The 25,654-nt window shown below is 39.6% G+C and overlaps 2 protein-coding genes across 3 annotated transcripts in view; both read right to left on the reverse strand.

The window, feature by feature from the left end:
- Positions 1–8,014, reverse strand: part of nipbla (NIPBL cohesin loading factor a) — a 54,376-nt gene extending 46,362 nt beyond the window's left edge. For both annotated transcript variants that reach the window (XM_088336040.1, XM_088336039.1), the window contains exon 1: positions 7,663–8,014. The gene's annotated coding sequence lies outside the window, so the exon portion shown is untranslated. The remainder of the gene's footprint in view (positions 1–7,662) is intronic.
- A 2,906-nt stretch (positions 8,015–10,920) lies between these two features.
- The window catches only part of LOC148365655 (excitatory amino acid transporter 1-like), a 35,741-nt gene continuing 21,007 nt past the window's right edge, over positions 10,921–25,654 (reverse strand). Inside the window, exons 4-10 of the mRNA XM_088336041.1 lie at positions 23,445–23,649; positions 22,211–22,253; positions 17,554–17,822; positions 17,107–17,340; positions 16,841–17,035; positions 15,628–15,762; positions 10,921–14,279 (exon numbers count right to left, since the gene is read on the reverse strand). Coding sequence (XP_088192167.1) covers positions 14,075–14,279; positions 15,628–15,762; positions 16,841–17,035; positions 17,107–17,340; positions 17,554–17,822; positions 22,211–22,253; positions 23,445–23,649 — 1,286 coding nt within the window. The 3' untranslated portion in view covers positions 10,921–14,074. The remainder of the gene's footprint in view (positions 14,280–15,627; positions 15,763–16,840; positions 17,036–17,106; positions 17,341–17,553; positions 17,823–22,210; positions 22,254–23,444; positions 23,650–25,654) is intronic.

The raw sequence follows: 25,654 nt of genomic DNA on the forward strand, positions 1-25,654 counted from the left end.
TAGCCATGTGACATAGAACAATAGTGTAACTGCAAACCACTGCGGGTTTTTGAAGGATTCATAGTTGAACTTTGTTAACTGATTGACTAAGTGTCTGGCCAAGGAGAATTGTCAAATATCGGGGTTTAACATCCATGGCCATTTAGAAGCAGGTTTTAATGGCACCAACCAATAAAGGTGAGGTAAAGACATTGCAGAAGTCGTGGGGACCTGACTTTAGCGTGTAGCTCGCCAGCCACTTGTTTATTTACACTGAAAGCAATAACCCTCAAATTTTGTTGTGCTTTTGCATAATGACAACAAAGACCATTTATTCAACTGCAATTCTGTTTTTATTTGTACATCCATAGACGATATTTTGTAACTCTCTATCTCAAAGTACATTATCTCAAGTTATGCTTGCATGTCACCATGTTTATATTCTCTCCTGGAAAAAAAAACAAGCACAGAAAACGCACCCTTTCTTTTAAAATCGAAAATTGGATCGAAATTGCAATTCAAGTATCATGCAGCCCTGGTTTTAATTTCCTTTTTTTTAATGATACAGGTTTACTTTGTTTTGTGTGGGCTATTTTAAGAGCACAAAGTTTATTTTATAGTGTGCAAATGTTCTTAAACATTTTTAAGAGTTAATTATTTCCTTTTTTCAAATGTTATTCATGTTAGAGGTTGACTTTGTTTGGTTATGAAGACATGTCTAAATAAATAATGCAAATGTTATTTTGTGATATGTATTTATTTTGAAAATTGTGTAAACTGGACCACTATTTCAATGAGCTCGAAGTGCTATCTATTAAAATTCACAGGTAGGTAGGTACTGTACTTAAATCGATTGAGGAATCAAAAAGTAAAAAATTGTCAACAGAAGCAACCCTAACAAAGCTACCCAGAAGAGAACGCTGTTTTCCTAAGGTTAAGCATGTCGATATGATTGGGTTCTGACAAAAAAACTGGCACAGAAAATGCACCTAAAAAAAACTAAAATCGCATCGAAATCGCGATACTGGTCTGAAAAATGGCAATATGTTTTTTCCCTAAATCGCGCAGCCCTATTACACAATATAAATATTATTATAATTATAATATTTCTTATGACGATCTCGTCGAGCCCATTTTGGGTCTAACATCAAAGTCACTGGAAGCAGACGACAACGTCATTGTAGATTGCTACTATTGTCGCTTCATTATCCATAGTTTGTCTAGCTGTGGGTAAATAGAAGTGCGTAATGTTTATTATCGATTAATAAGGGGAAATGCAACCATCAATACAGGAGGCAATTGGCAGAGTTAGATAGGTATAAAATTGAAAGGCTTTTGATGATACATAAGCGCTTAGTGTACACTTAAAAATAAGTTACCGTAACTAACTGAACGTCCACACACAAACATTTTACAGCACCATTTTTTGCCTGTCGTAGTTTGCCTGCACAAACTGTAATGCCGATGCCAGCAGTAAGCAGTCACGAGGGGTAGCTACTTGTGACCTGAATTTTCCTTTGTATGGCGACCAAGATTTTTGCTGGTAATAAAACTCGTATATCCAAATTTTTGAGTTTAGAAGCGCTTGTATGAAGAGGTTCGACTATATACAAAGATTCAACTTTCCACATATTCTGCAGTTGGTTTTCTACAGTGCAGACACCAGTCAGCTGCAGAGAATCCATAACTTTAAAGCCCAATTTCTCATTCAACATTGAAAATCAATGGGAAATTGTAGTTTTCATTTCTCTGTTTCTTGTATTTTATTATCATTTCTAAATTATTTGATTACTTTTGTTATCATTTCTTGATTTTATGTTTTATTATTATTATTATTTACATCTATATCCCCTTTTCTCATTTTATTTATTTACCTAATGAGTTAGTTTTCCAGATGTGGTTATATGTATTTTTTAGGTGGAAAGTGTCATTTGTTCACGTTGTTTTTCGTGGAAACACGTATGTTTACTGACTGTAACACGTTAAATGTAAGTCCTCTGAATCCCCACGCACCCCCATCCCCCAGTTGTCTCTGCCCGTGTTAAAGAAAAAATTTAAATAAAAATATATTACAAAAAAAGAAATCGTTGTGCCACTTCAAACAGTATTCATTTATGAAACGATTTAGAATGAGAATGACCAAAAAAATGTCCTAAATTAATACAAATTCAAAAATTTATATACTATGCATATTTTTGATTAATATGCAAAACACAACTAAAAAATGTGCGCATACATGAATAAATACGGTATAAGTATAAAAAAAAGCAGATTTTTCTATTCTGGACTGTTACCAATTGTCACGCAGCCAACCACTGGTCTAACATGTAAAGCGGTAGTATTGGCAGGTATGATATTTCCCTGTACTATCTCATGAGCAGATAATTAGTATATAAAAAGATTAAAAAAAATCTAATGCCTTCTACTTATATGGATGAATGTTGTTACTCAACTGAGCAATGGTTGAAAGCAAAGATAGTGAACTATGGAATGCTTTTTTGCAAGGAAAAATTGGCCAATTTTCCTGTGGCACATTTCACACAGTCTCACTGCACATTACTGTCCCCCGGCTATAGTACCTAAAACGCAAGAAAAATAAAAGTAGGGCAGGTATTGTAAACACAACCTGGTAGCAGCAAGCCTGAGGGCTTGTGCGACATCAATCAAAGCAAAGTTACGGCCCGTGGGCCGGATCCAGTTTGTTGATTGATTTAATGCGCCATGTCATTAATTTCTGAGTATGTCTTAAAGAAGCGAGTCTCTAGGTCATTACTATCAAAAGGTATGATGTACTAAATAAATGTAAAAAAATCCTCTCTCCGGCAGTATGAGTTTCTACCGCAAGGTGAGTTGGTTCTGGTGTAAAACTGCACTCACTCAACTTTTTATATGAGGGGCCATGGTTGAAGGTGTCCTAAAAAGGTCCAATATTTTCTCTATTAATTATGTGTTAACAACGCCCCACAAAGTTAAAATAGCCTTTATATTGTTTATTATTTTTTTCACTGGGTAGTGTAGAGTGTCTTAACGCGCGTGCTGTGAAATAGGTGAAAGTAAATAGGAACTGTTTCAAATACAGTTCTAATGCCAACCCAAACCCCAAAACAAGATGAAAAAAAAAGAGTAATGCGAGCGCGTTTAAGAGAGACACGTAGGTGCATGCCGAACACAGGCAGCTGGACAGAGGCTGCATCGATGATCCATCCATCCCTCCATTATCTGCACCGCTTATCCTCAGTAGCGTCGCGGGGGTGCTGGAGCCCATCCCAGCTATCTTTGGGCAATGGGCAGGGGACACCCTGAACTGGTTGCCAGGCAGTTGCAGGGGACACATAAACAGATGACTTACTCGCCCATTCACACCGAAGGACAATTTAGACCGGCCAATTAACCTGATATGCATGTTTTTGGAACGTGGGAGAAAACCAGAGTGCCCGGAGGAAATCCACGCAAGCACGGGGAGAACATGCAAACTAGGCACAGGAATGTTCGATCTCATGACCTCAGAACTGTGCCGCACACGGGCTAACCACTGCGCGGCCGTGCTGCCCGCTGCATTGATGATTTCAGCTAAAAGATGGTACCCAAAGTAAATTTCATGTTGTTCCTGAACCATTTGGAGAATTTGGTCTAATCGCATTTACTCTTTGAAAATAGCTCGAAGCCTTACTGGTACCTTGTCAAATTTGATCACAATCTGAAAAATGAAACAATGTATTTTAAACATTTTTCTAACGGTAGGTTAAGGCGTTTCTAAAAGTGGCCATTTGCAGACGACTAGGGCTGCATCAATCAATCGATAAAATCGATTATTAAAAACGCTGGCAACTAATTAGATGATTGATTGGTTGTATTAAGTGATTTATAAGCCACTCAGTACGTTAAATAAATATAAATACGAGCGCACACAATTCTTTTGTGAGGCTAAAAGTTGTAGGGCCACTTTAGTCTCCCAGAGGGTGCCAAGACTAGTTTAAAAAAAAAAATCTCACCTTTTTTCAAAAATGTTTTTATTAAACAAAATTGGCATGAAAGTTTCAACTATAACTGTTTCACCATGAAACAAAGTATACACTTTTCAAGGGAAGAGATGTATGGACAAAAATCTGAAAATAAGTAAATAAAATACATGAAATAAAAAGAAAGTTAGTAATAATAACAACATGTTCAACTTTACACAAGGGGCAGATTTTAAGCATATTATATATATTATTTTCATATTGAGTACGTTTATCACATTCCAAGATTTAATCCCAAAAATTTTTTCATTTTTGAAAAATGGGTTTCAATTTTTGATAACTTTTTGCAGAGAAAAAGAAATGCTACAATGAAAATATAATATGGTATTTGGATAATGTGGTAGAAAAAGAGTATCTTACAAATTTGCAGGTGTATATCATATTATTCCTAAGACTTAAAAAGTGGTCGGCGGCGCCCTCTGTTGGCTGCGGCTGCATCGGCTCGCTACAACGGGTCAGGTGCAACGACATTTCGTTCTGTGTACATTGTTACACAGAATGACAATACAAGGAAATTATTATTATTATTATTATTTTTGAATGTATTTTTGTTAATTGACAAACCATTCAGATTTTTCTATTATTTTATGATATGGAATATTCTGTTGAGTTAACTACTTTTCTATTCATCCAAAACTTAAATATCTGAATAAAGAGAAGGAAATTAGAAATGTCATAAGGATATGTGATGCATTGAAAAAAATCATCCAAGCGATTCATCGATTATGAGAATAATCGTCAGTTGCACCTCTAGAGATGATCACTAGAACCTTTGCAAATTTTTCTTTTACTTTTCAGACTGATTGTGATGTTTCTGTGATGAGTATATCTTGAAATGCTCATAATATCTTGAATCCTAAGAGTTTTAGCCTTTCAATAAAATGTGGCATGACGCATTTCAGTGACTGGTGGCACCATACAGACACATATTTGTCTATCAATAGTCCGGCGGCCTATTAACGGTCCGTTAAGGGGTTATGTTCAATGCCAAACATAAAAATCCTATTGTTTGTGAATAAAGGCGTACATGCCAAGCTTTTGAAATAAAAAAGCAGTCGATTTTAATCACACACTATCTACGTCAAAAGCACCGTTTCCAGAACGGCAAGAATGTATAAAAACCGAAAGCTTTTACCAAAGTTGAAATCTAAATGCGATCGTTGAAACAGTTTATAAATGCACAAATATTTAATCTTGCTTCAAAATAAAGCAGCCATAGACTAAAATACTAGTCTCGCATCAAGATTTTTATTAAAAGTTGAAAAATTGGTAGATTTATTTTAAAGTAGTCTAACACATAAAAAGGTTGTGGTGGCAGGTAAAATATATTTTTGTACAATCTTATGAGCAGATAGCTAGGATATAAAAAGATGGAAAACAGAAAAATGGTTTAAGTCTCACGGCACACTGGTTTAAAGACTCTGCGCTAGGGAACCTAAAAGACATAATGAATAAAAGTAGGGGGGGGGGTATTGTAAACACAAACTGGTAGTAGAATGCCCGTGGGCTTGCACTACACAGAGCAGGACGTGTGGGCTCATGATGACAGCTGGGAGACTGACAGGCCAGGAGGCGGCACAAAAGTGAGCAGATGCACCCTGAATGGTGCTTTGCTTATCGCCTCGGAAACACATACACGCCGGGAACATTCAAATACCACTACCTACGATTCGATAAAGTCAAATCATCTGTAATAAAGTGATCAATCCTAATCGAATAATCCTGCGGCGTTTCAAGTGTATGTCAATTACATTCACCAAGAGCCCCCAGTGGTGGGAAAGCGCTCACTCTGCGGGTCTGCTTTCCACCACAGCTCAGTGGCTTGTTCTGTTTGGCTAACGATTAAGGGTGGGGAGATTGATCCAAATATCAATATTATCAATACTAATTAAGTACTTGGATCGGAAGGGTACAATTGTCAAGGGATCAAAACTTCACTCCTCCACCAATTTCTTTAAAGCGCAGCTTTTCAGCGTAAATAGCGCAGTGCTTCTCTCTCTCACCTAGAGCCCTTGTCCAATTTTTAAGTTTATGCTTGAGTCATGACTGACAGGCACGCTTTTAGCACAATTTCCTACTTGGCCTGCTGCTTCATCTTGCCCGCGCGGCGGAGGAAAGGGCCAAATATATGCCATCACCCCAGAAATTAAAAGTAACAGAGGCAAACAACATCCTCAGTGCAGTGTGCACCTTTTAAACAACTAAAGAAAAACAACAATGCCACAAATGGACATAAACAGGTGGAAGAGGACCACCCTGCAGAGACCAACAAGCTGCAACCAAAAGGTAAACAGAACTGTTCTTGAAAAGTTGTCACTGTCACAACAGACAATTAATACTTTATTTCGGGAGTCAGCAACCTGCACCCCTAGAGCTGTGTGTGGCACTGTTACGCTGCCTAGTGGCTACATAAAATATTTTTTTTTTTTTAGAAATTGAAATGGCATGAGATGGGGAAGGATGTATACATAAAATAATCTTTTTGTGGAGGTTTTCTTTGGAATAAGTATCAAATATTGAATGACTAGCTTTTAAATAAATAATCTGAATATATTCAGTGCTTTTTCAAGTCACTGAAGACCTCCCACAGCTCTTTACAATGTGCTTCACACACTGATATCCAGGGGCAGCCATGCAAGGCACCTACCGGCCTATCGGGGGCATTAGGAGTTCAGTGTCTTGCACAGGGACACTTCGACATTTACCTCAGAGAAGGAAATGACCCTGTAACCTCTCTGTCCCAAGAGAGCGCTCTACCTCCTGAGCTATGCTGTATTTATGAGAAGTTCTTTTGATTTTAAAATACGGGTTTAAATGAAATTTGAGGAGAACTTATAAGGCTGTTTTTTTTGCAGTTCCAGACATGTTTGGTTTATGATCCGTTATGGCCCTATCAAAATTTTGGTTTCCTTATCCCAGCTTTGATTGCTTTACTGACTTTATTTTGAAAATATTGTGCAATGGAAGGTGCTTTAGTTCTTAATTACATTGTTACACAGTATTTGTATTTACGTTACATTGTTGCTTTTTCGATGAACCCCCCTTGACTTTTCTTCCAAAACAGTGGTAATGGAAATATTTATATGCATTTTTATGTACTTTAAACGATTCCGATGTAGTTATTTAATAGAAAACGATACATTTAAGTGCCTAAAACAATTGTGCTAACTTTAAAGAAAAACCATCTATAGGTGAAAAGGTACAATTATTCAACGATTATGACATTACCAAGCCAAAGTTATCGGTACTAGATCGCTTTGGTCGATACGATCCGTATTTACTAGGATCGGAGAGAAAAATGTACAATATTGCCAACCTCCTACTAACAATTGCGAGCAAGGAATTTTGTGATCGTAGCATTAAAAAGCAAACTAAGCAACGCGGCTTAAATGCAAGGACTTAGCCGAGTTTGGGGGCTTCGAAAAGGGGTCTGAAGGCTTCGAAGAGTGACATCCAGCTTCGAGGCCGTACGCCTGGGCAAGAGCGAAAACACACCTAGCAAGCTGTCGATGCTAGCCCCGCTAGCCTCGGTTCCCTTCCCGGTCTGTGATTAACGACGTCGTGGGACTCTTCCCCTTCCTCACGCCCACGAACGTGAGTGTTTTGATGAATACGTTCGTAATTGGAGAGAAAAAGTGAAGTGCACGAATGCGAGTGTATTTACCTTCGGATGTGGCGCCCAAAGGGAGGGGAATGTTTTCGCTGGGTTTGTGTTCGTATCTCTAGCTCCCCCTTTCTTCTCCTCCAGAAGGTACTCGTATTGGCTCGCCGAGCTAGCCCGCTCGGGCTAGGTGGCTAGCTTCGCAAGCTATCAACAATAATCCGGGGTCGGTTCGCTCCCTTCTTCCGTCACACAACTCGTAGCCGAATTATTTCCACGTTTTCCGGCGAAGCGCACGTCCTTTCGTCACCGTCGTATTTGACACGCGCGACGAGTCCAAGACAATTGTTTTTCTCAGCGCATAAAAAGGAGAAATGTGACGATTTGTTGCGATCGGCCGAAAGAGGCTCTCCTCCTCTCGTAGAACAAAATGCCGACCGGAAGTGTCGCCGTCTGACTCCAACGAACCTCTCATGAGTGACTCCCTCTTTCGGCGGCAAAAGGGAAATGCCACGCGTCACCTCGCCTGTGGTGCGCTAGAGAGCGCTGTAAGACAACTTTTCTTCCTGGCACCTGACTTCTAAACATTAAAGCAGAGGTGTCAAACTCATTTTAACTCAGGGGCCACACGATAGAACAAAACTGTCAGGGGCCGGACTAGTAGATTAAAGAGAAAGAAAAAGAGAGATAAAGAAATAAGAGAAAGAGGGAGGGAAAAGGAGAGAGGGCAGGACAAAGAAAGAGAGGAGGGAGAGAGCGTGAGAAACAAGAGATAAAAAGAGAAGTCGTGAGAGAGGGGAAAAGAAAGGGAGCGGAAGAAAGAAATCCAAAGAGAAATAGAAAGACAGAAGAGAAAAGAAAGCGCAAAGGGTAGGAAGAGAGAAAAGGAAAAAAAGGAAGTTAGAGCAAAAGAAGTTAAAGAGACAAAGAGCAACAAAGGAAGAGAAAAATAGAGACACAGAGAGTGAAAGAGACAGAGAATGGGAGTAAAGGGGTGGAAAAGAGAGAGAGAGAGAGAGAGAGAGAGAGAGAGAAAAACTAATACAAATACAGTGTCTTTGTTCAAGGCACCTTTCTTTGGCAACATCAAGTTGACATATTTCAACCTGAAGCTTGTTTTTCTCTTGCGCTTCTCTGAGTGAGGGGGGCCGGATTCAATCCCTTAACGGGCCTGATCTGGCCCGCGGGCCGCCTGTTTGACACCTATGCATTAAAGCGACATTTTGGATGGTCGACTGAAAATAACTCAAAAATGATTCTAAATGAATAAAGCCTTATTATCTTTGTTAATTTCCACTGATTAAAAACACAAAGTGGTTTCTGCTAGATGACAGGGGTGTCAGAATCAGACGGATGGAAGGGCCAAAGTAAAGAATGAAGCTACAAGCCGAGGGCCGGACTGATCGAATGTTGAAAAATGTAAAAATGACTCATGTATTTGAGAGAACATAATTAAACATGCTGAGAAGCTAACAAATACATTCCAATACAATTCAATAATTAAAGCAATATTTCTATATGCTGCTATCCATAATATTTCATTTTCAACAGCCTAAAAAATAAATGTCCTTCATATAAAAATCCCTATTACATTGACATTAAATGAAAGAAGCCAGCTTAGTTCGGGCACCGTCCAAGCGGTGACATTGACATTGTTACACAGAGGCTCCAGGCAGGAACATAGGGAGAAATTAAATCCGAAAGATATGAACGGCATGAGGCGGCAGTAGCTCAGGAGGTAGAGCACTCGTCTTGGGATCAAGGGATCCCAGTTCGAATCCCGGCTTGTCCGTGTCACATGTCGAAGTGTCCTTGGGTAAGACACTGAACCCCTAATACCCCCAATATGCAGGTTAGCGTCTTACATGGCTGCAATACAAGGCCGCTATTGGGAAATGTAAAGCGCTTTGGGAAGTCATTGACTTGAAAAGCGCTATATAAATGCAGATCATTTCATTTCATGAAGAGGCAGGTCCATGCAAAATGTTGTATAATACTAACAGACCCTCAAAACCCCAAATTTGGGGTAGTGTGATCAAACTTTCTTGTCCGAGTTAAAAGCCTCCCTGCAGCATTTTGTACCAGCTGCAGGCTTTTGATGCTAAACTTCAGGAGACCAGACAGTAATGCCTTACAGTGATCGAGACAGCAAGAAACAAACGCATGAATTTTAATGTCAGCATCAGACTGGGACAGCAGCGGGCGAATTTTTACAATGTTGTGAAGATGGGTAAAAAAGCTATTCTAGTAATATTCCTAGCGTGTAACTAAAACAACAGATTAGGGTCAAATGTGACATACATTTTTGAACGAGTCACTCTGGGTGATTTTACCTTGGTCAAGGTTCAGAGCAGTTTTTGAGAACCAGTCACATCATTAAGATGGAACAATAATTAAAATTTGATTTTTGTTCAGGGTTGAGGCACAAGAAGTTAAGTGGCATCCATCTTTTTATCTCAGTGAGGCAGGCCAATGTCCACAATTTAATGAAGCAGATTCCTCCATTGGAAGATACAGTTGTGTGTCATCTACATAGCAATGGAAACAAATATCATTCCTATAAATAATATCACCTAACAGAAGCATATACATATTGAAAAGAAGGAGACCAAGTACTGAGCCTTATGGAATGCCACAAGTAACACTAGAAGGCTCAGAGGTCATATCACTGTGTTTAAAACAATGCGTCCTATCTGGGAGGTAGGATCTGAACCATGAGAAGACAGTTCATGAGAGTCCTGCTCATGTAGTAAGATATTATGGTCCAGTGTCAAAGGCAGGAGCAACCGTCATACAGCTCTAGAGTATATTGCAGATTGTTGGTTGTTTTAAACAACTAGAGGCTTTGCCTGCTACTGGTAAACATGGAAACCAGTACCGTTTCATGTAGGAGCGCAAACCCTTGCCCAAAAACAGCCTGGAGTGGGTAGTGTACCACCAGGCTGTATTTTTCCAAGATACACCACAGGAAGTGTTACCCCTACAACCCAGATTAAGTAATCCTTAACCTGTGAATTGAAAAGGAGAGTGCGAACTGATAGATGTGGATACAACGCTCACAAGGTCAGATTGGGGTATATTTGAAATGAGCAGACACGTTACATCAGAGTCTTTCATTTAAAAAAAAAGCTTAAAAAACAAGTTAACAACACCCCAAAATTAATGAATTTACCGATTTACATGTGATAGCATTAAGGTTTCCACTTGGGCATTCACAAACACAAGCTATTTGTTTCATTTTATTAAAACAAACTTGCAAACTAAAAAGTACATACACTGCGCACATCCTGTGAACATGACAGTAACAACCGTAAACAAACATTATCTCAACATAGTTTAATAGTATTTGGTAACTGGATTTGTAACAGAGTAATCAAATAACCATTACAAATCAACTACTGTTATGAGATGTACACAGTTATGTCTATAGAGAAATCTTCTACAAGAAGTTTTCCTTAATGTTCCCATGACCCCAACCTAGAAAAGTATATCTTGGGTGTGTATTTCATTTTTTTTTTTTAAATGTGTTAAAATGTACATTTGACAAAAATGCCCCATTTTCATTGAAGCAGTTTAGGAAACTTTGCTATAACACCGATTTGCTAAACAACCACAAAGAAAAAAAAAAAAAAAGAGATATCATCAAATTGCAATCCATTTTAATGACTGAATAACATGTAGGAATTGAATAAGAAAAACACACCCTATCTTCTTATTTTAGGGGAACATAATTTTAGAAAATACAAAAATATCTATGATATTCAAATATTTGTTATTGACATGTCTGAGAACTCCAAGCATGTCATAGAAAGGCACTTGAAAATCACATTATCCATTTTTGGTGTCTCCAGGAAACTTATCCAAAACAATTCTCCCAAGAACAAAATCTACATATCAAAGCCCCAATGTGGAATATTTGACCACTAGATGGCACTGTGTTGTCTGGTGCGAGCAAGCGCCGGTGATACACAGCCGAGCCTGGCGGCAGGATACTGGACAGTGCCACCAACTTAAGTAGTGATTTCCACGTGTTTAAGGAATACACATTTCTCAACCTATGATTTTTTTATTTTTTAAATAAAATGAACATTGTTATGATAGTTCATGTATTTTTTTGCCTCGTATTCAAATGATGTTTTTCTTTTACTAGGTTAGTTAGTTTTTTGTATCATTATGGGGCGCTAAATATTCCACATTGTCCCTTTAAGGCTAACAAAAACTCTCCTACAATAATATATTTTTAGAAACATTTTGTAGGATTTGCTTTTACGAATTGAGAAAAGTTCGACATTTTGTAAACTCATGCGAAAATGGTTTTACTGACAATTTTTTTTTTTTTTGGGGGGGGGGGAAGGATAAAAACTTACATTTTGAAAACACTAGTTGCACTTTAGTCTTATTTGTAAAAAAACACCAATTAATCAGAATTGATATCACATAACGCGTTTGTTTAAACAATTGCTAATTAGCAAATGTTATTTAAAACATTGTTCGCGTTACACTGGCCTTACTGTTCACAAATTTCTCATGCAATAATGGCCTAAACAACATCTAAGGATTTTTAGGAAAATTTAATAAAAAAAAATACCGATTTCAAAATGATATTGCATACGAGATATGTATGTACTTAAGTCTATCACTGAACGCTAACAGTTAAATTACAGAATTTAGAGTAATAATAATTCCAATATCGAAAAGTTAATAAAAATATGAATAACAGACGTTCTTCCAACCTCCCATGCATAAAACAAAAAATTCAGTAGTGTTGTTCTCGCATTTTAACGATTTGGAATTGGGTCAATTACAGACGCTCCCCTACTTATCTACCATTCGACGGTAGATACGAACAATTTTTTTGGGGATGTCGAAAAATATCCGGCCATTGCTGCAAGTTTGATATTGTATTGTGTGCACCTTTTTCCGAGTAGAGGACAGTACTGTAGTGCTTCTTTCCGCCACTACCGGCGTCTGGCGCTGTAAGAGGTCTCCCAGCATCCACCCGGAAGAAGGAATCCGCTTCCTCTTCCTAGTTCATGTGTAAACATTCTATACTGTATCTCCAGCGCGCTAACAACTTTGACATGTTTATTGTTTAATATCTCGTGCATCCGTTCATTATAATTGGTGTAAAGTGTAAAGAAGAGGCGAGCCGTTTCTTTTGAAATGAAAGTGGAATAAGAAAGCTTGATGCGGTTGGGAAAATGGTGGATCGCTTTTTTTTGGCCACTCTTTACCACGGAAGAGGAAGTCGCCTACTTGTTAAAGGTCATCTTCCAAAAGTAAGTTAAACTCAATTTTATTTATCTTTACAGAGATTATTTTATGAAAAGTTTGTTTTTTAGTACAAAACAATACAGGTTACTTATACAAACCTTAAACATACTTATGCAAACCATAAACATACAAAATATAGCACTGAAGCAACTTCCGAAGAAATTCAACTTACAAACGATCGTCTGGAACCAATCTTGTACACTTAGAAAATATACAAAATCATATAGTCTGTTACTTTTCCAATTCTATATTTGGTAAAACAAGGATCAAAACATCGTCAGCTGACGTATGCGTCGACCACAAAAGGAGGGTTTATGGGCATTTGGCTGTAAATGATAAAAATAAAATAAAGCACACTATAATACAAATAATTTGTTTACCACACATGCTTTTAACGACATCTCTCACACAATATAAAGGTATCGGCCCTTTTTCGGGTTTGACAACGAATCCAGCATGTTCACAGTATATTTCACGTAATGTGTATGGTATCCAACTTTTTGTCCCTAGCAGCACCACCGCAGTGGTTGAGGATGAGAGGGCATGTAAAAAAGATAAGTTGGTGAGAAACCGTGTGGTTCTTCCGGGCTCAGAGCATTGCTGGACTATAGTGGGAAGAATGGATCATCATAGAAGAGTATTTGGTTCACGTTTCACCACACAGCATACTTGTAAAGCTTTTAGTCTTGTCTCACACTTTTGCAGTCACAAATAAGTGTTTAAGCCTCATCTTTGTATAATCTAACAAAAAATAGTGTTTTTTTCTGCACTGCAAGGTGCACCGGATTAAAAGGTCCCAATCATCGCACAATTGAGGTGTTACCGTAAAAACCATGTATGGTAACGCATACCTCTAATTATTTTATGCATTTCCAATCTTATCAGCCGTATAAAGGCGCACTTTCAAATTTCTGGCTAAATTGGGCTTTTGAACTGCACTTTATATTCCATAAAATACCGTTGTATAAAATTATCGAGACAAACCTAGCTTGAAAACAAAAAAACCAAGAAAATCCCCCATGGTTGTTTTGAAACATGTCCACTTGAGCAAGTACCATGAAGTGGGGAGAATGATGTTCTGTACCCTAGTAAAATGTGGCAAAAATGTCACGATTACAAATGTCACCATTTGGTGGTAAAAGCTACCAAAAGACCAAGCTATCAAAATTCTTGTTGTGGAAGATTCTGACATTGTACACTGCTACATTTTGGTCTCACTGTCAAAGACTGGCCTCTCGTTTTCGTTTTCCTGACAAATGAGTCGGTAAGGCTTCTTGTCCAGTTCCTCAGCTGCCACCGAGTGGGCCTCCTCGGGGTCTGTGGTCAACTCGTGACGGGACAGATGCTCCACAATGCCGGCCCCGAGGGAGTCTCCTAGGACGTTGGTCATGGTGCGCAGTCGGTCTCTGTGACAAACGGAAATAGGACAATGACTAAGAAACGTGTCTGCAAAACACATGAAAAAAGGACCCTTTGTTTTAACATATTGTTTTCATCATCACTGGATCTCCCTCAAAAGCTAAGCTATGACCCAAAATAAATACTATATGAAATTACTGTATTTTCCAGAATTACAATGGTGACAACGGGGATCAAATCTAATAGCAATGATTAAAGAAGAGCACCGCTAAAGATATGGATGGTTGTTCACAAATGCATAATAATGGATGCAAGAAGAATCGGGGGGGGGGGGGGGGTTAAGGGTTATTGATCTATCTTCGTTATTCATTATCCATTATCCGTTATCGGTCAGTTCATAATACGCTTCAAAGCCTAGGAGCCGGGACACTTACTCTCAGCCAAAAGGCCAAGCTAAGGTCCTAGCCCTAAAGCCTTGCTGCGATCATTGCGAATGCACCGTTCCCGGAGGTACTGCAATACCGGGCCGATGCGTGGAGTGGACAGAGCAAGCTCATATTCCATAGTGACAACATCAAATCTTGACGACTGGACAACAGACCCTTACCAGACCTCTAGGGGTACAGACGGCACATGAAAAGGCATTAGGTTTTATCTAATCATCAAACTATATTTAGTCATGGTACCAGATATGTTAGAGAAATTAGAAAAACGAAAGTAATTAAAAATAAATATACAATTTTGCCTCACTTTTTCAGCTCAAACTAAGCATTGTAGGTAACAAATGTTTTGAATACGTACAACCAAGCACTAATTTAAATCTTTCAGGACAACCAAATGACTTTCTACAACAGCTTTATCTTCATTCAGTTCAGAATGACCAAATTATTTCCCACAAAGCCTTTCTCTTCATTCAGTTCAGAATCTTGTGCGCTCTGTAAAGACTTTGCAACTTGGCAATACAATACTCTATTGTAATGGTCCCTAACTCATTCCTGTACCACAGACCAGGCCCTGCCCAATAATAACATCAACGATTTGGTATTGAGACTAAAAAATATTGTATTTCATGTGTCATCTGTATACCTAGTAGTCTAGTGGATAGGATCTGGCACATTCCTTACTGCGATCTGGTTTAGATTCACATTCCATCCAATGTATGCACAGTATAAGCACAAATGCGGTACTTTTTTATTTTTTGTTCAAGCCCTTACTGTAGTTTTAATTCCGTGTGCTTTCTAGTCTGGTGCGCCTTATGTATGAAATTATCACAAAAGACTACATTTTGGTGGTGCATCTTATAGTGCAGAAAATACAGTATGTAAATGTATATAAAGCCCCTTAAGCGTCCTGTTAAGGTAGCAATTATTACAACTAAGTGAAGAAAATACTTACAGGAACCAATCAACGGCAATGATGAGTGTGATGTCATCAGTGGGCAGGCCCACGGATGTGAGCACTATAACCATGGTAACCAGGCCTGCCTGAGGGATTCCAGCTGCTCCGATGCTGGCTGCTGTGGCCGTGATACTACAGGGAAATAGACAGAACCATTTTTATGGCCAGTTTTTAACCCATATGAAATTAAATTGCCCCCCATACAATAAATAAGTTTATTCAAATTCATAGCCGTGGGTCCCTAAAATCAAAGAGGTACCAATAAATCGCTTTACGTTGCCGAATGCTCTCTTTAATGACGGTTTTCTAAAATATCCTCAAACTTTGTCACATGAGCTCTCTCAATTTTTACTGGGATAAAAGTACCATAGATTCCGGACGACAAGCCACTACCTTTTTGCTACGTTTTGATCACTGTGGCTTTAAATATGGTGCGGCTTATTCTTTTTTTGTCTGTGGCATCACTGAGGAAAACCGCAAGCTTCTTTGTTCCATAACACTTGCGCTCTAAATACGAAACACCATGGTGACTTTTGGAAACATTATGACGCTCCTCGAGAGGAGAATTATTCCATATACAAATATTTCATATAATACCTAAAGGAGTAAAACAGGAGCTTTTGACAATAGTTTAACCATTATTTACAACATACTCATGATATTTCAACTTCTTCACCCACAAATCAAGTCCTCAATCTATAAATCCGTCTTGAACAGCAGTGGAATATATCTTTTGAAATCGCTACACTTCTCTTTATCATCCACGTCAATGTTAGGTCGCTGAAGTTTCCTGTAATTCACGAGGAATGATAACAAGCGAATAATATTTGGTCCATTACTGCAGATTCCACCAATGACACAACACAAAAAAAAGAAGAAGAAGAAGAAAATAATTTACTTTTATTGTCATTCTTTTTAACAATGCACACAGAACGAAATGTCGATACACCTGCCCCGTACAGTTAAACTGTAGCGAGCCGATGCGTCTAAGTTGCAATCTGGCACTATTCTCAACAGTATGGTTGCCCTGGACAATTTCATTTTATGTGCAACGCCATCCCTTACTGTAGTTACAATTCTATGCGTCGTTTATATGATGAAATTATCACAAATTGCGATTTTTTTTGGGGGGGTGCACCTTACAATCAGGATTGGCTTATAGTGCGCGAAAAAATACGACAGTTTAAGTGTGTATATCATCGGCAATTACCTGATTGTGAGAATCTGCCCGAAGTTAAGGTCATAGTTGTTCACTTGAGCAATAAAGATGGCTGCCAGCGCCTCATATAAGGCAGTGCCGTCCATGTTGATGGTTGCGCCCACGGGAAGCACAAAGCGAGTTACACGTTTGTCTACTTTATTGTTTTCTTCCAGACACTTGAACGTGATAGGCAACGTAGCTGAACTAAGGGAAAAAATTGAGCACATTAGCGCATCATCCTAGCATGACACATTTAAAAAAACATGTGAGCAAACCTGGAGGATGTTCCTAGCGCAGTGACGAGAGCCTGCAGCAGGCCGGCAATGAAAAGGAAGGGGTTCTTTCGTGTGACCACAAAGTAGAGCGTGGGCAAAACCACAATGGCGTGTACCAGCAGTCCGCAGATGACTGTGATTGTGTACATTCCCAGCTGGCCACCCATTGATGTGATGTTATCCATTTCCACAATTTTCCCCGCGATCAGGAACAGGATACCAATGGGGGCATACCTGGTAGAAGAAAAGGCTCGTTTGATTTATATTTCAAGCAAAAGAACACAGACTTTGGATAACTCATTTCAGAAATAAAAGTGTGACTCTTATGCATAACACAAAATTGTCTGGGTGACCCTAAACTTGTCAAACAATAGCTAAAGCTGCAGCTTGGTAGTAAGTAATTTATAAAACAAATATGTGACATTGGATAATTTTTTCGGTACGTACCACATGATGATGGCCACCAGCCTCATAATGGCCTCATTCAGACAGTCGAAGAAGTCCCTCAGGGGCTGTCCCTGCTCCCTCATGTTCCCGATGATCAACCCAAAGCACATGGAGAAGACCACCAGGCCCAATGCATTGATCCCATTAACGGCACCTGGCACAGGGATTATCTCCTCCCTTGTCAATGCCTGGCTCCCATTGAGAAGGAAGAAAGACTCGTTGACCGTCACCTTGACGTGGACCACCCTGTTGACATACTGTGTCTTGAACTGAAAGAAGAGTATAAGCCTAAACGTTAGCCCGTGAAGCTTTTAGCAAGGCTGGTAGCAGTGCAGTGGCAATTTCATATATATATCAAATATATATATATATATATTCACAGTGCCTTGATGATCCTCTGGATATGACTCTGGTGAAATGACTACATCCATCCATTATCTTTCGCTTATCCAGGGTCGGGTTGCGGGGGCAGCAGCCTCAGTAGGGAAGCCCAGACCTCCCTAGCCCCGGCTGGCTAAGAGACAGTCTCTTCAGCGTGTCCTGGGTCATCCCCGGGGCTTCCTGCTAGTGAGGAATGCCCGTAAAACCTCTTGTGTGAGGCGTCCAGGAGGCATCATTACCAGATACCCAGGCCACCTCAGCTGGCTCCCCCGAACTTGGAGCAGCGGCCTACGTGTTGAATCCCCGGATGGCGGAGCTTTTCACCCCATCTCAAAGGGAAAACCGAGTCACCCTACGGAGGATACTGATTTTAGCCAATTGTATCCGGGATTTTGTTTTGGGGCCAGTTTGTGAGCATAGGTAAGAAAATAAAAAAGTAGACAACTGGTAAATCGAGAGCTTTGCCTAGTGGCTAAGCTTCTTCTTCACCATGATAGATTGGTACAGAGTATGACGTCAGAAGTTGCACCGATCAGTCTGTCGATCTCCTGTTCCATTCTACATTCATTCGTGAACAAGACCCCAAGATACTTAAACTCCTCCACTTGGGGTAGTATCTCATCCCTGAATCCCTGACCCGGAAAGGGCATGCCATTCTTTTCCGGTTGAGAATCATTGTCTATGACTTGGAGATACAGATCTTCATCCCAGCTGCTTCTCACTTGGCAGCGAACTAGTCCAGTGAGAGCTGCAGATCACGGCTTGAGGGAGCCAAATTAACCACATCACCCGATAAAAGCAGACATGCGATGCTCAGGCCCCCAAACTGGAACCCTTTAAGCCCATAGCTACACCTAAAAATTCTGTAAATAAAGGATACAGACAGAGTCAATCACAAAGGGCAGCTATGGCAGTGTTACGCTTCCAATGGAAACAAATCTGACTTACTGCTGACCAAACTCTGGCACTGGTCATACAGGCATGGAACAGCCCAGAAAAGACTGACCAATATCCTATACTCCCAATGTCCATATGTTTTTGCAGAGGCATGTTACACATGACACACTCACAAAATCCTAGCCTTAATGAACTCCGGGGATCTTATCCACCCCTGGGACCTTACTACCGAGGAGCTTTTAAGCCAGCTCAGTGACCTTAACCCCAGAGATAGGAGTGCCCACCTTAGGGCCCAAGACTCTGCTTACTCATAGGAAGATGTGTTGTTGGAACTAAGGTTTTGGAAGTATTCTGCCCACCCTTTTAAAATGTCCCGGGTAGAGGTCAGCAGCAAGCCATCTCACTATACAAGGTATTAATAACACACAGTTTTCTCCCCCAAAATGCCAGGTGGTAGACCAGAATTTCCTCGAAGACATTTGGAAGTTGCTTCGATGTCAGAGCCAAATTCTTCCCATGTCCAAGTTTCTTCTCTGTGACTACCAAAGCCTCATTTCGCTTGGCCAGTTGATACCAGCCAGCTACTACCGGAGTCCCACAGGCCAGGAAGCCCGAGAAGACGCCTTCAGCTCTATGGCATCCCTTATCGCCCGTGATCACCAACAAGTCTGAAAGTTGCCGCCAGAGCAGGCACAGACTACCTTACGACCACAGCTTCGATCATCTACCTCAACAATAGAGGCACGGAACAAGGTCCACACAGACTTCTTGTCCCCTGCTTTGGGACATAAGTGAAGTTCTGCCGGAGGTGGGAATTGAAACTCGTTCCGAACAGACACAACAAGCCTGGATCTTTACCTATTATCGGAGCCAACTCACTACCAGGTGGTGATCAGTTGACAACTCCGCCCCTCTCTTCACCCGAACAGCCAAAGCATGCAGGCTCAAGTCTGATGAAATGACTTTAAAGTCTGTCGAACTGCAGCCCCGGGGTCCCGGTGCCAAATGCACATTTGTTTGAACATGGTGTTTGTTAAGGACAAGCCGTGATGAGCATAAAAGTTCAATAACGAAACACCTCTCAGGTTAAGATCAGGGAGGGTCTTTCCTCTCAATCACGCCTCTCCAGGTCTAACTGTCATTGCCTATGTGAGCGTTGAATTCCCCAGCAGCTGTAAAGAAAAACATATGGAACAAACATTTCCAGACAGAGGTACAACACGAATCTTCAATCACAATATGGCAAAAATAACCACATGGTACAGTGCATCCGGAAAGTATTCACAGCGCTTCACTTTTTCCACATTTTGTTATGTTTCAGCCTCATTCCAAATTGTATTAATTTAATCTGTTATCTCAAAATTCTACACAAAATACTCCATTATGACAATGTAAAAAAGTTTTTTTTAGTTTTTTTGAATTTATTAAAAATAGAAAACTAAGAAATCACATTTACATAAGTATTCACAGCCTTTGCTTAATACTTTGTTGATCCACCTTTGGCAGCAAATACAGCCTCAAGTCTTTTTGAATCTGATCCCACAAGTTTAGCACACCTATCTTTAGACAGTTTTGCCCATTCTTCTTTGCAATAAGTCTCAAGCTCAATCAGGTTGGATGGGAGACGTTTGTGCACAGCCATTTTCAGATCTCTCCAGAGATGTTCAATCGGATTCAAGTCTGGACTCTGGCTGGGCCACTCCAGGACATTCACTGAGTGGTTCTGAAGCCAATCTTTTGAGATCTTGGCTGTGTGCTTTGGGTCGTTGTCCCGCTGAAAAATGAACCTTCGCCCCAGCCTGAGGTCAAGAGTGCTCTGGAGCAGGTTTTCATCCAGGATATCTCTATATATTGCTGCATTCATTATTCCTTCTATCCTGACTAGTCTGCCAGTTCCTGCTGGTGAAAAACATCCCCACTGCATGATGCTGCCACCACCATGCTTCACTGTAGGGATGGTATTGGCCTGGTGATGAGCGGTGCCTGGTTTCCTCCAAACAAGGTGGCTGGCATTCACACCAAAGAGTTCAATCTTTGTCTCATCAGACCAGAGAATTTTGTTTCTTATGGTCTGAGAGTCATTCAGGTGCTTTTTGGCAAATTCCAGATGGGCTTCCATGTTCCTTTTACAAAGGAGTGGCTTTGGTCTGGCCACTCTACCATACAGGCCTGATTGGTGGATTGCTGCAGAGATGGTTGTCCTTCTGGAAGGCTCTCCTCTCTCCACAAAGGAACGCTGGAGCTCTGACAGAGTGACCATTGGGTTCTTGGTCACCTCCCTGACTAAGGCCCTTCTTCCCCGATCGCTCAGTTTAGAAGGCCGGCCAGCTCTAGGAAGAGTCCTGGCGGTTCCAAATGTCTTCCATTTACGAATAATGGAGGCCACTGTGCTCATTGGGACCTTCTAAGCAGCAGACATTTTTCTGTATCCTTCCCCAGATTTGTGCCTCAAGACAATCCTGTCTCGCAGTTCTACAGACAGTTGTTTTGACTTCATGCTTGGTGTTTGTGCTCTGACATGCACACTCAACTGTGGGACCTTATATAGACAGGTGTGTGCCTTTCCAAATCATGTCCAATCAACTGAATTTACTGCAGGTGGACTCCAATTAAGCCGTAGAAAGATCTTAAGGATGATCAGTGGAAAAAAGATGCACCTGAGCTCAATTTTGAGCTTCGTGGCAAAGGCTGTGAATACTTATGTAATTGGGATTTCTTAGTTTTCTATTTTTAATAAATTTAAAAAAAAAGGTAAAAAAAAAAAACTTTTTCACATTGCCATAATGGAGTATTTTGTGTAGAATTTTGAGATAAGAGATTAAATTAATACAATTTGGAAGGAGGCTGTAACATAACAAAATGTGGAAAAAGTGAAGCGCTGTGAATACTTTCCGGATGCACTGTACATTTGCATTAGTCCAACGATACATAAACCACTTATCCATCTACTTAGGTCATTACAATTCCACAGAAGATTTCAGCTATGCTCACTTGTACTTACAATGAGATCCTAATATAAAGCTTTGCTCTTTACAAGATAGACTTTTCTCTCAAAAATTATTTACTAAAATATTTGACTCATTATTCTTATTTCTTGATTCATTTTTAATTTAATTGCTATTAATTTTACTTTTTATTTTCGAAACATAATATCTGTTCTCTTTAATATGAAGAAATAATATGTAATGAAGCAACCCCAACCCTTAAACTATAAACTGCTGATAATTGAATTTTAGATAGATTTTCTCTTATATTTTGGTTAACAACTGGTATATTGAAACCTGGCATTTTTACAACGATTACCCTCAAAATAAAATATATAGGAATTCAAGTTGTAAAAGAAAGCAAAGACACCTTGTCAGTAAATAGTTCACGTTACCTGTTTGGTGCACGCTTCCACTAGGTTTGGGGGGAACATGTTCCTGCAAAATATAACATACCATTAGCTTTACTTATGCATGACCAAAAGTAAGACTCGAACCCTCCAGCCCCACCAATACATTAAACATATGATTTGCTTCCTCTAACACAGGGGAGTAAAAATCATTTGAGCACATGGACCTGATGGTAGCAAAATCATTCTTGTGGGTGCCCGACTAGTAGATTAGAGTGAAAGAGAAAGATGGAAAGGGGGTGGCAGGGAGAAAGAGAAAGCAAGCAAAAGAAAGAGTGAAGGACACATAGACAGAAAAAGAGAGGGGAGAAAGACTGTAAGAGAGAAGGAGAGTGAGAGAAAGAAAGAAGAAAGAGAGAAATACAACATTTTTTTAGGGAGTGGCGCCCGGCGACATCAAGTGGACGTATTTAAAACTGCATGTCGCTGTTTGGCTGTTTTTTTCTCTAGCATTTATCTCAGCATTGTCTCGCGGGCCGGATTAAATCTGTTGGCTTGTCCTGATCCAGCCTGCATGTTTGACACCCTTGCTCTCATACAACCAAGACCCCAAACAACAAAAAGGACAATATTGTCTTTTTCCACTAACCAAGAAGAAGCCTACAAATTTAACAGATTACACATTTACCTTCATAAATGTTCTCATATTTCAAATCATTATTTTCCTTTTTGCGGCTCAAGAAACATTTTAAAGCTGCCCCTTGCTCTACCATTCAAAACAGGAAAGTGCATGTAGTTTGTACGGCAACCCATGACAAAGAAAACTGCTTAACAACCACAAAATGTTTTATTTTTGTATCAAAGAGTGGTCATACAGAGATCACTCGCTACATCGTGCTTCGGTTATATCGCTGGTTCACTGTTTTGAGGCGGCGTCGAACCTGCAGGTCCGGCCTATTGCTAACAGCTAGGCTAATATTTTTCGACATCCTGAATTTTTTCCTATCTTCCGGTTTTCATAAGTTAAATAGTCGTAAGTAGGGGAGCGTCTGTAATGACAATAAAAAAACATTCGTTTAACTGAAATTCTGCGTTATGTGTTTATAGTTATTTTATTACAGCAGTATACTCTAGTTGGTAAGGACGTCCACTCAAGGTCAGTTTGACCCTTGAGTGCCACGCTACTTCACAAACAATGAATTTCCGCGTGTGGTTCTGGTCTACATCAACTGGCGGATTACCGTTTTTCAGTTTCTCGTACAGTTTCTAGAGTGTCTACCTGATAAGATCCAGGAAGGCATCGGCGGGACTAATGCGCTCAATTTTCTGCTGGTTGGTGAACTCGTCTTTTGAGCCTTTACCGGGATGAATGATGAGCACCATGACAATGCCGATGACAACGGCAATAACCGTGGTGGTGGTGTAGTAGATTACAGCCCTTAAGCCCATTTTACCGGAAGCACGACTATCCAGTGCAGCCATTCCTGAAAAGAGAAAAATCATACCCTTTTAATTAGTATTCCACTGCCAAATAATGTCTCAAGTCCAAGAAACTTAACAAAGGACAGGTTTTAAAAGTTATTTTTTTAATCACCATTTGTGATTAAAGTAGTGTGCAAAGTTTTTGATTTCTGGCCCGCATTGGGCTAAAAAACGTGACGCTATTGCTGAAGACTTATCCAGTTTTTCACAATTACAAATAAATATGAATGCAATCATCAACATGTTATAATTATTTTTATAATTTGTTTTTTTCAAAGACTATGGGCGGCACGGCAGAGCAGTGGTTAGCGCATGCGCGCCACAGTTCTAAGGTCATGGGATACTCCTGTGAGGAGATTGCATGTTCTCCCCGTGCGTGCGTGGCTTTCCTCCGGGCACTCCCGTTTCCTCCCACATTTCAAAAACATGCATGTCAGTCAAGTCAAGACAAGTCACATTTATCTACAGCCCTTAATCACAAAAATGTCTCAAAGGACTGCACAGATTACAATTAGACCATTACCTGATCTTAATTGGGCGGTCCAAATTGTCCCTAGGTGTGAATGAGCGAGTGAGTTGTCTGTCACTGTGTGCCCGCAACTGGCTGGCAACCAGTTCAGGGTGTCCCACTGCCCACTGCCCGAAGATAGCTGGGATGGGCTCCGGCAGCCTTGCGACCCTACTTAGGATAAGCGGTGTAGATAATGGATGGATGGATTGTTTTTAATAAGATTATTCTATTTAAATTGGTTTTGAATAACTCACAATTAAAGCAAAATAATATACAATTTGCCGGTTTTAAGCTCTAATTTTCACGTTTAGTTTTATCGTATTTCAGTCATAAGATTTTTGCAGTATTACTGTAGTGGTACTTTTGTAGTATTTCTGTTGTAGTATTACTCTAGCAGTATTTTTGCTCTTTTAATGTTGTATTTTTGTTGTGTTTCTGTATTATGGTATTTCTGCAGTAGTATTACTGTAAAGTTTTAAAGTAATTCTGCATTATAGTATTACTGTAGTAGTATTCTTGTAGCTTTTGTAGTATTTCTGTAGTACTATTTTTGTAGTAGTGTTACTTGTGGTATTTTGTTTTTTTGCCATAAAGAAAGCAAAATTATATATTAGGTCCAAGTTTTCAAGTACTAAATTTGATATTTAGTTTTGTAGTGACAGTATTTCTGTAGTAATGTTTGTAGTAGACACACAAAAGTAAAATTGGGACATAACTTGCACAAAATAAAACAGATTTTCTTATTAGAAGCACTTAATCTAATATTTATTTATTATTTAATTTTTACATCCAAATTGGAAAGCAGTTATCTATCAAAAACGCCACACTTCTCTCTCTCCATATCATCTGCGTCAATGTTCGGTTGCTGGAGTTTCCTTTAATCCACAGGGAACGATGACAAGCGAATACAAGACACAGCCATCATTCTTGTTTTTTTGCGCAGTAGTAACTATGTGCTTGGCTTCGAAATTGTCATCTTGTATGATCCGAAAACACATGACCTAAGCAAATTACGGGGGCAGAGAAGAACGGCGCAGCTAAAAAATAAAAAAAAGGTCAATCCCTACCACACATGAGGTAATTTTATAATATCTGTAAATACAAGGCTAATGCAGAGCTAATGGTCTTATTTGACATGTTTTCTGCTCGACATTCTGATTTTGGCTATTGGGGGTGTTACCTCATATACTGCTCACCTAAGGGGCTAGTAAATCAACAAAGCAACTTTTTTCCCCAAAAAACTTTTTGTTAAAGGAAACGTTTTCCAAACACAGATGCGCTGTTAATATTTAACCAAGTTAAGAGTTTGTATTCGGAGTAGGGGAAAAAAAACGGTGCCACGATTACATAAATATAAATAAAGTTGCAGTGCAATCTAGTATGCATTCAGAGGGTGAACCTGGGAAAAAAGCACTGTAATTGAAGATGGAATACACCCATCCGCATAATCCATACAACTATTTTACAAAGAACAAAGCTGGGTAAGAAATACAATC

The sequence above is a fragment of the Urocampus carinirostris genome, chromosome 5, assembly GCF_059441175.1.
Source record: "Urocampus carinirostris isolate Australia breed hairy pipefish chromosome 5, RoL_Ucar_1.0, whole genome shotgun sequence".
Taxonomy (NCBI): Eukaryota; Metazoa; Chordata; class Actinopteri; order Syngnathiformes; family Syngnathidae; genus Urocampus; species Urocampus carinirostris.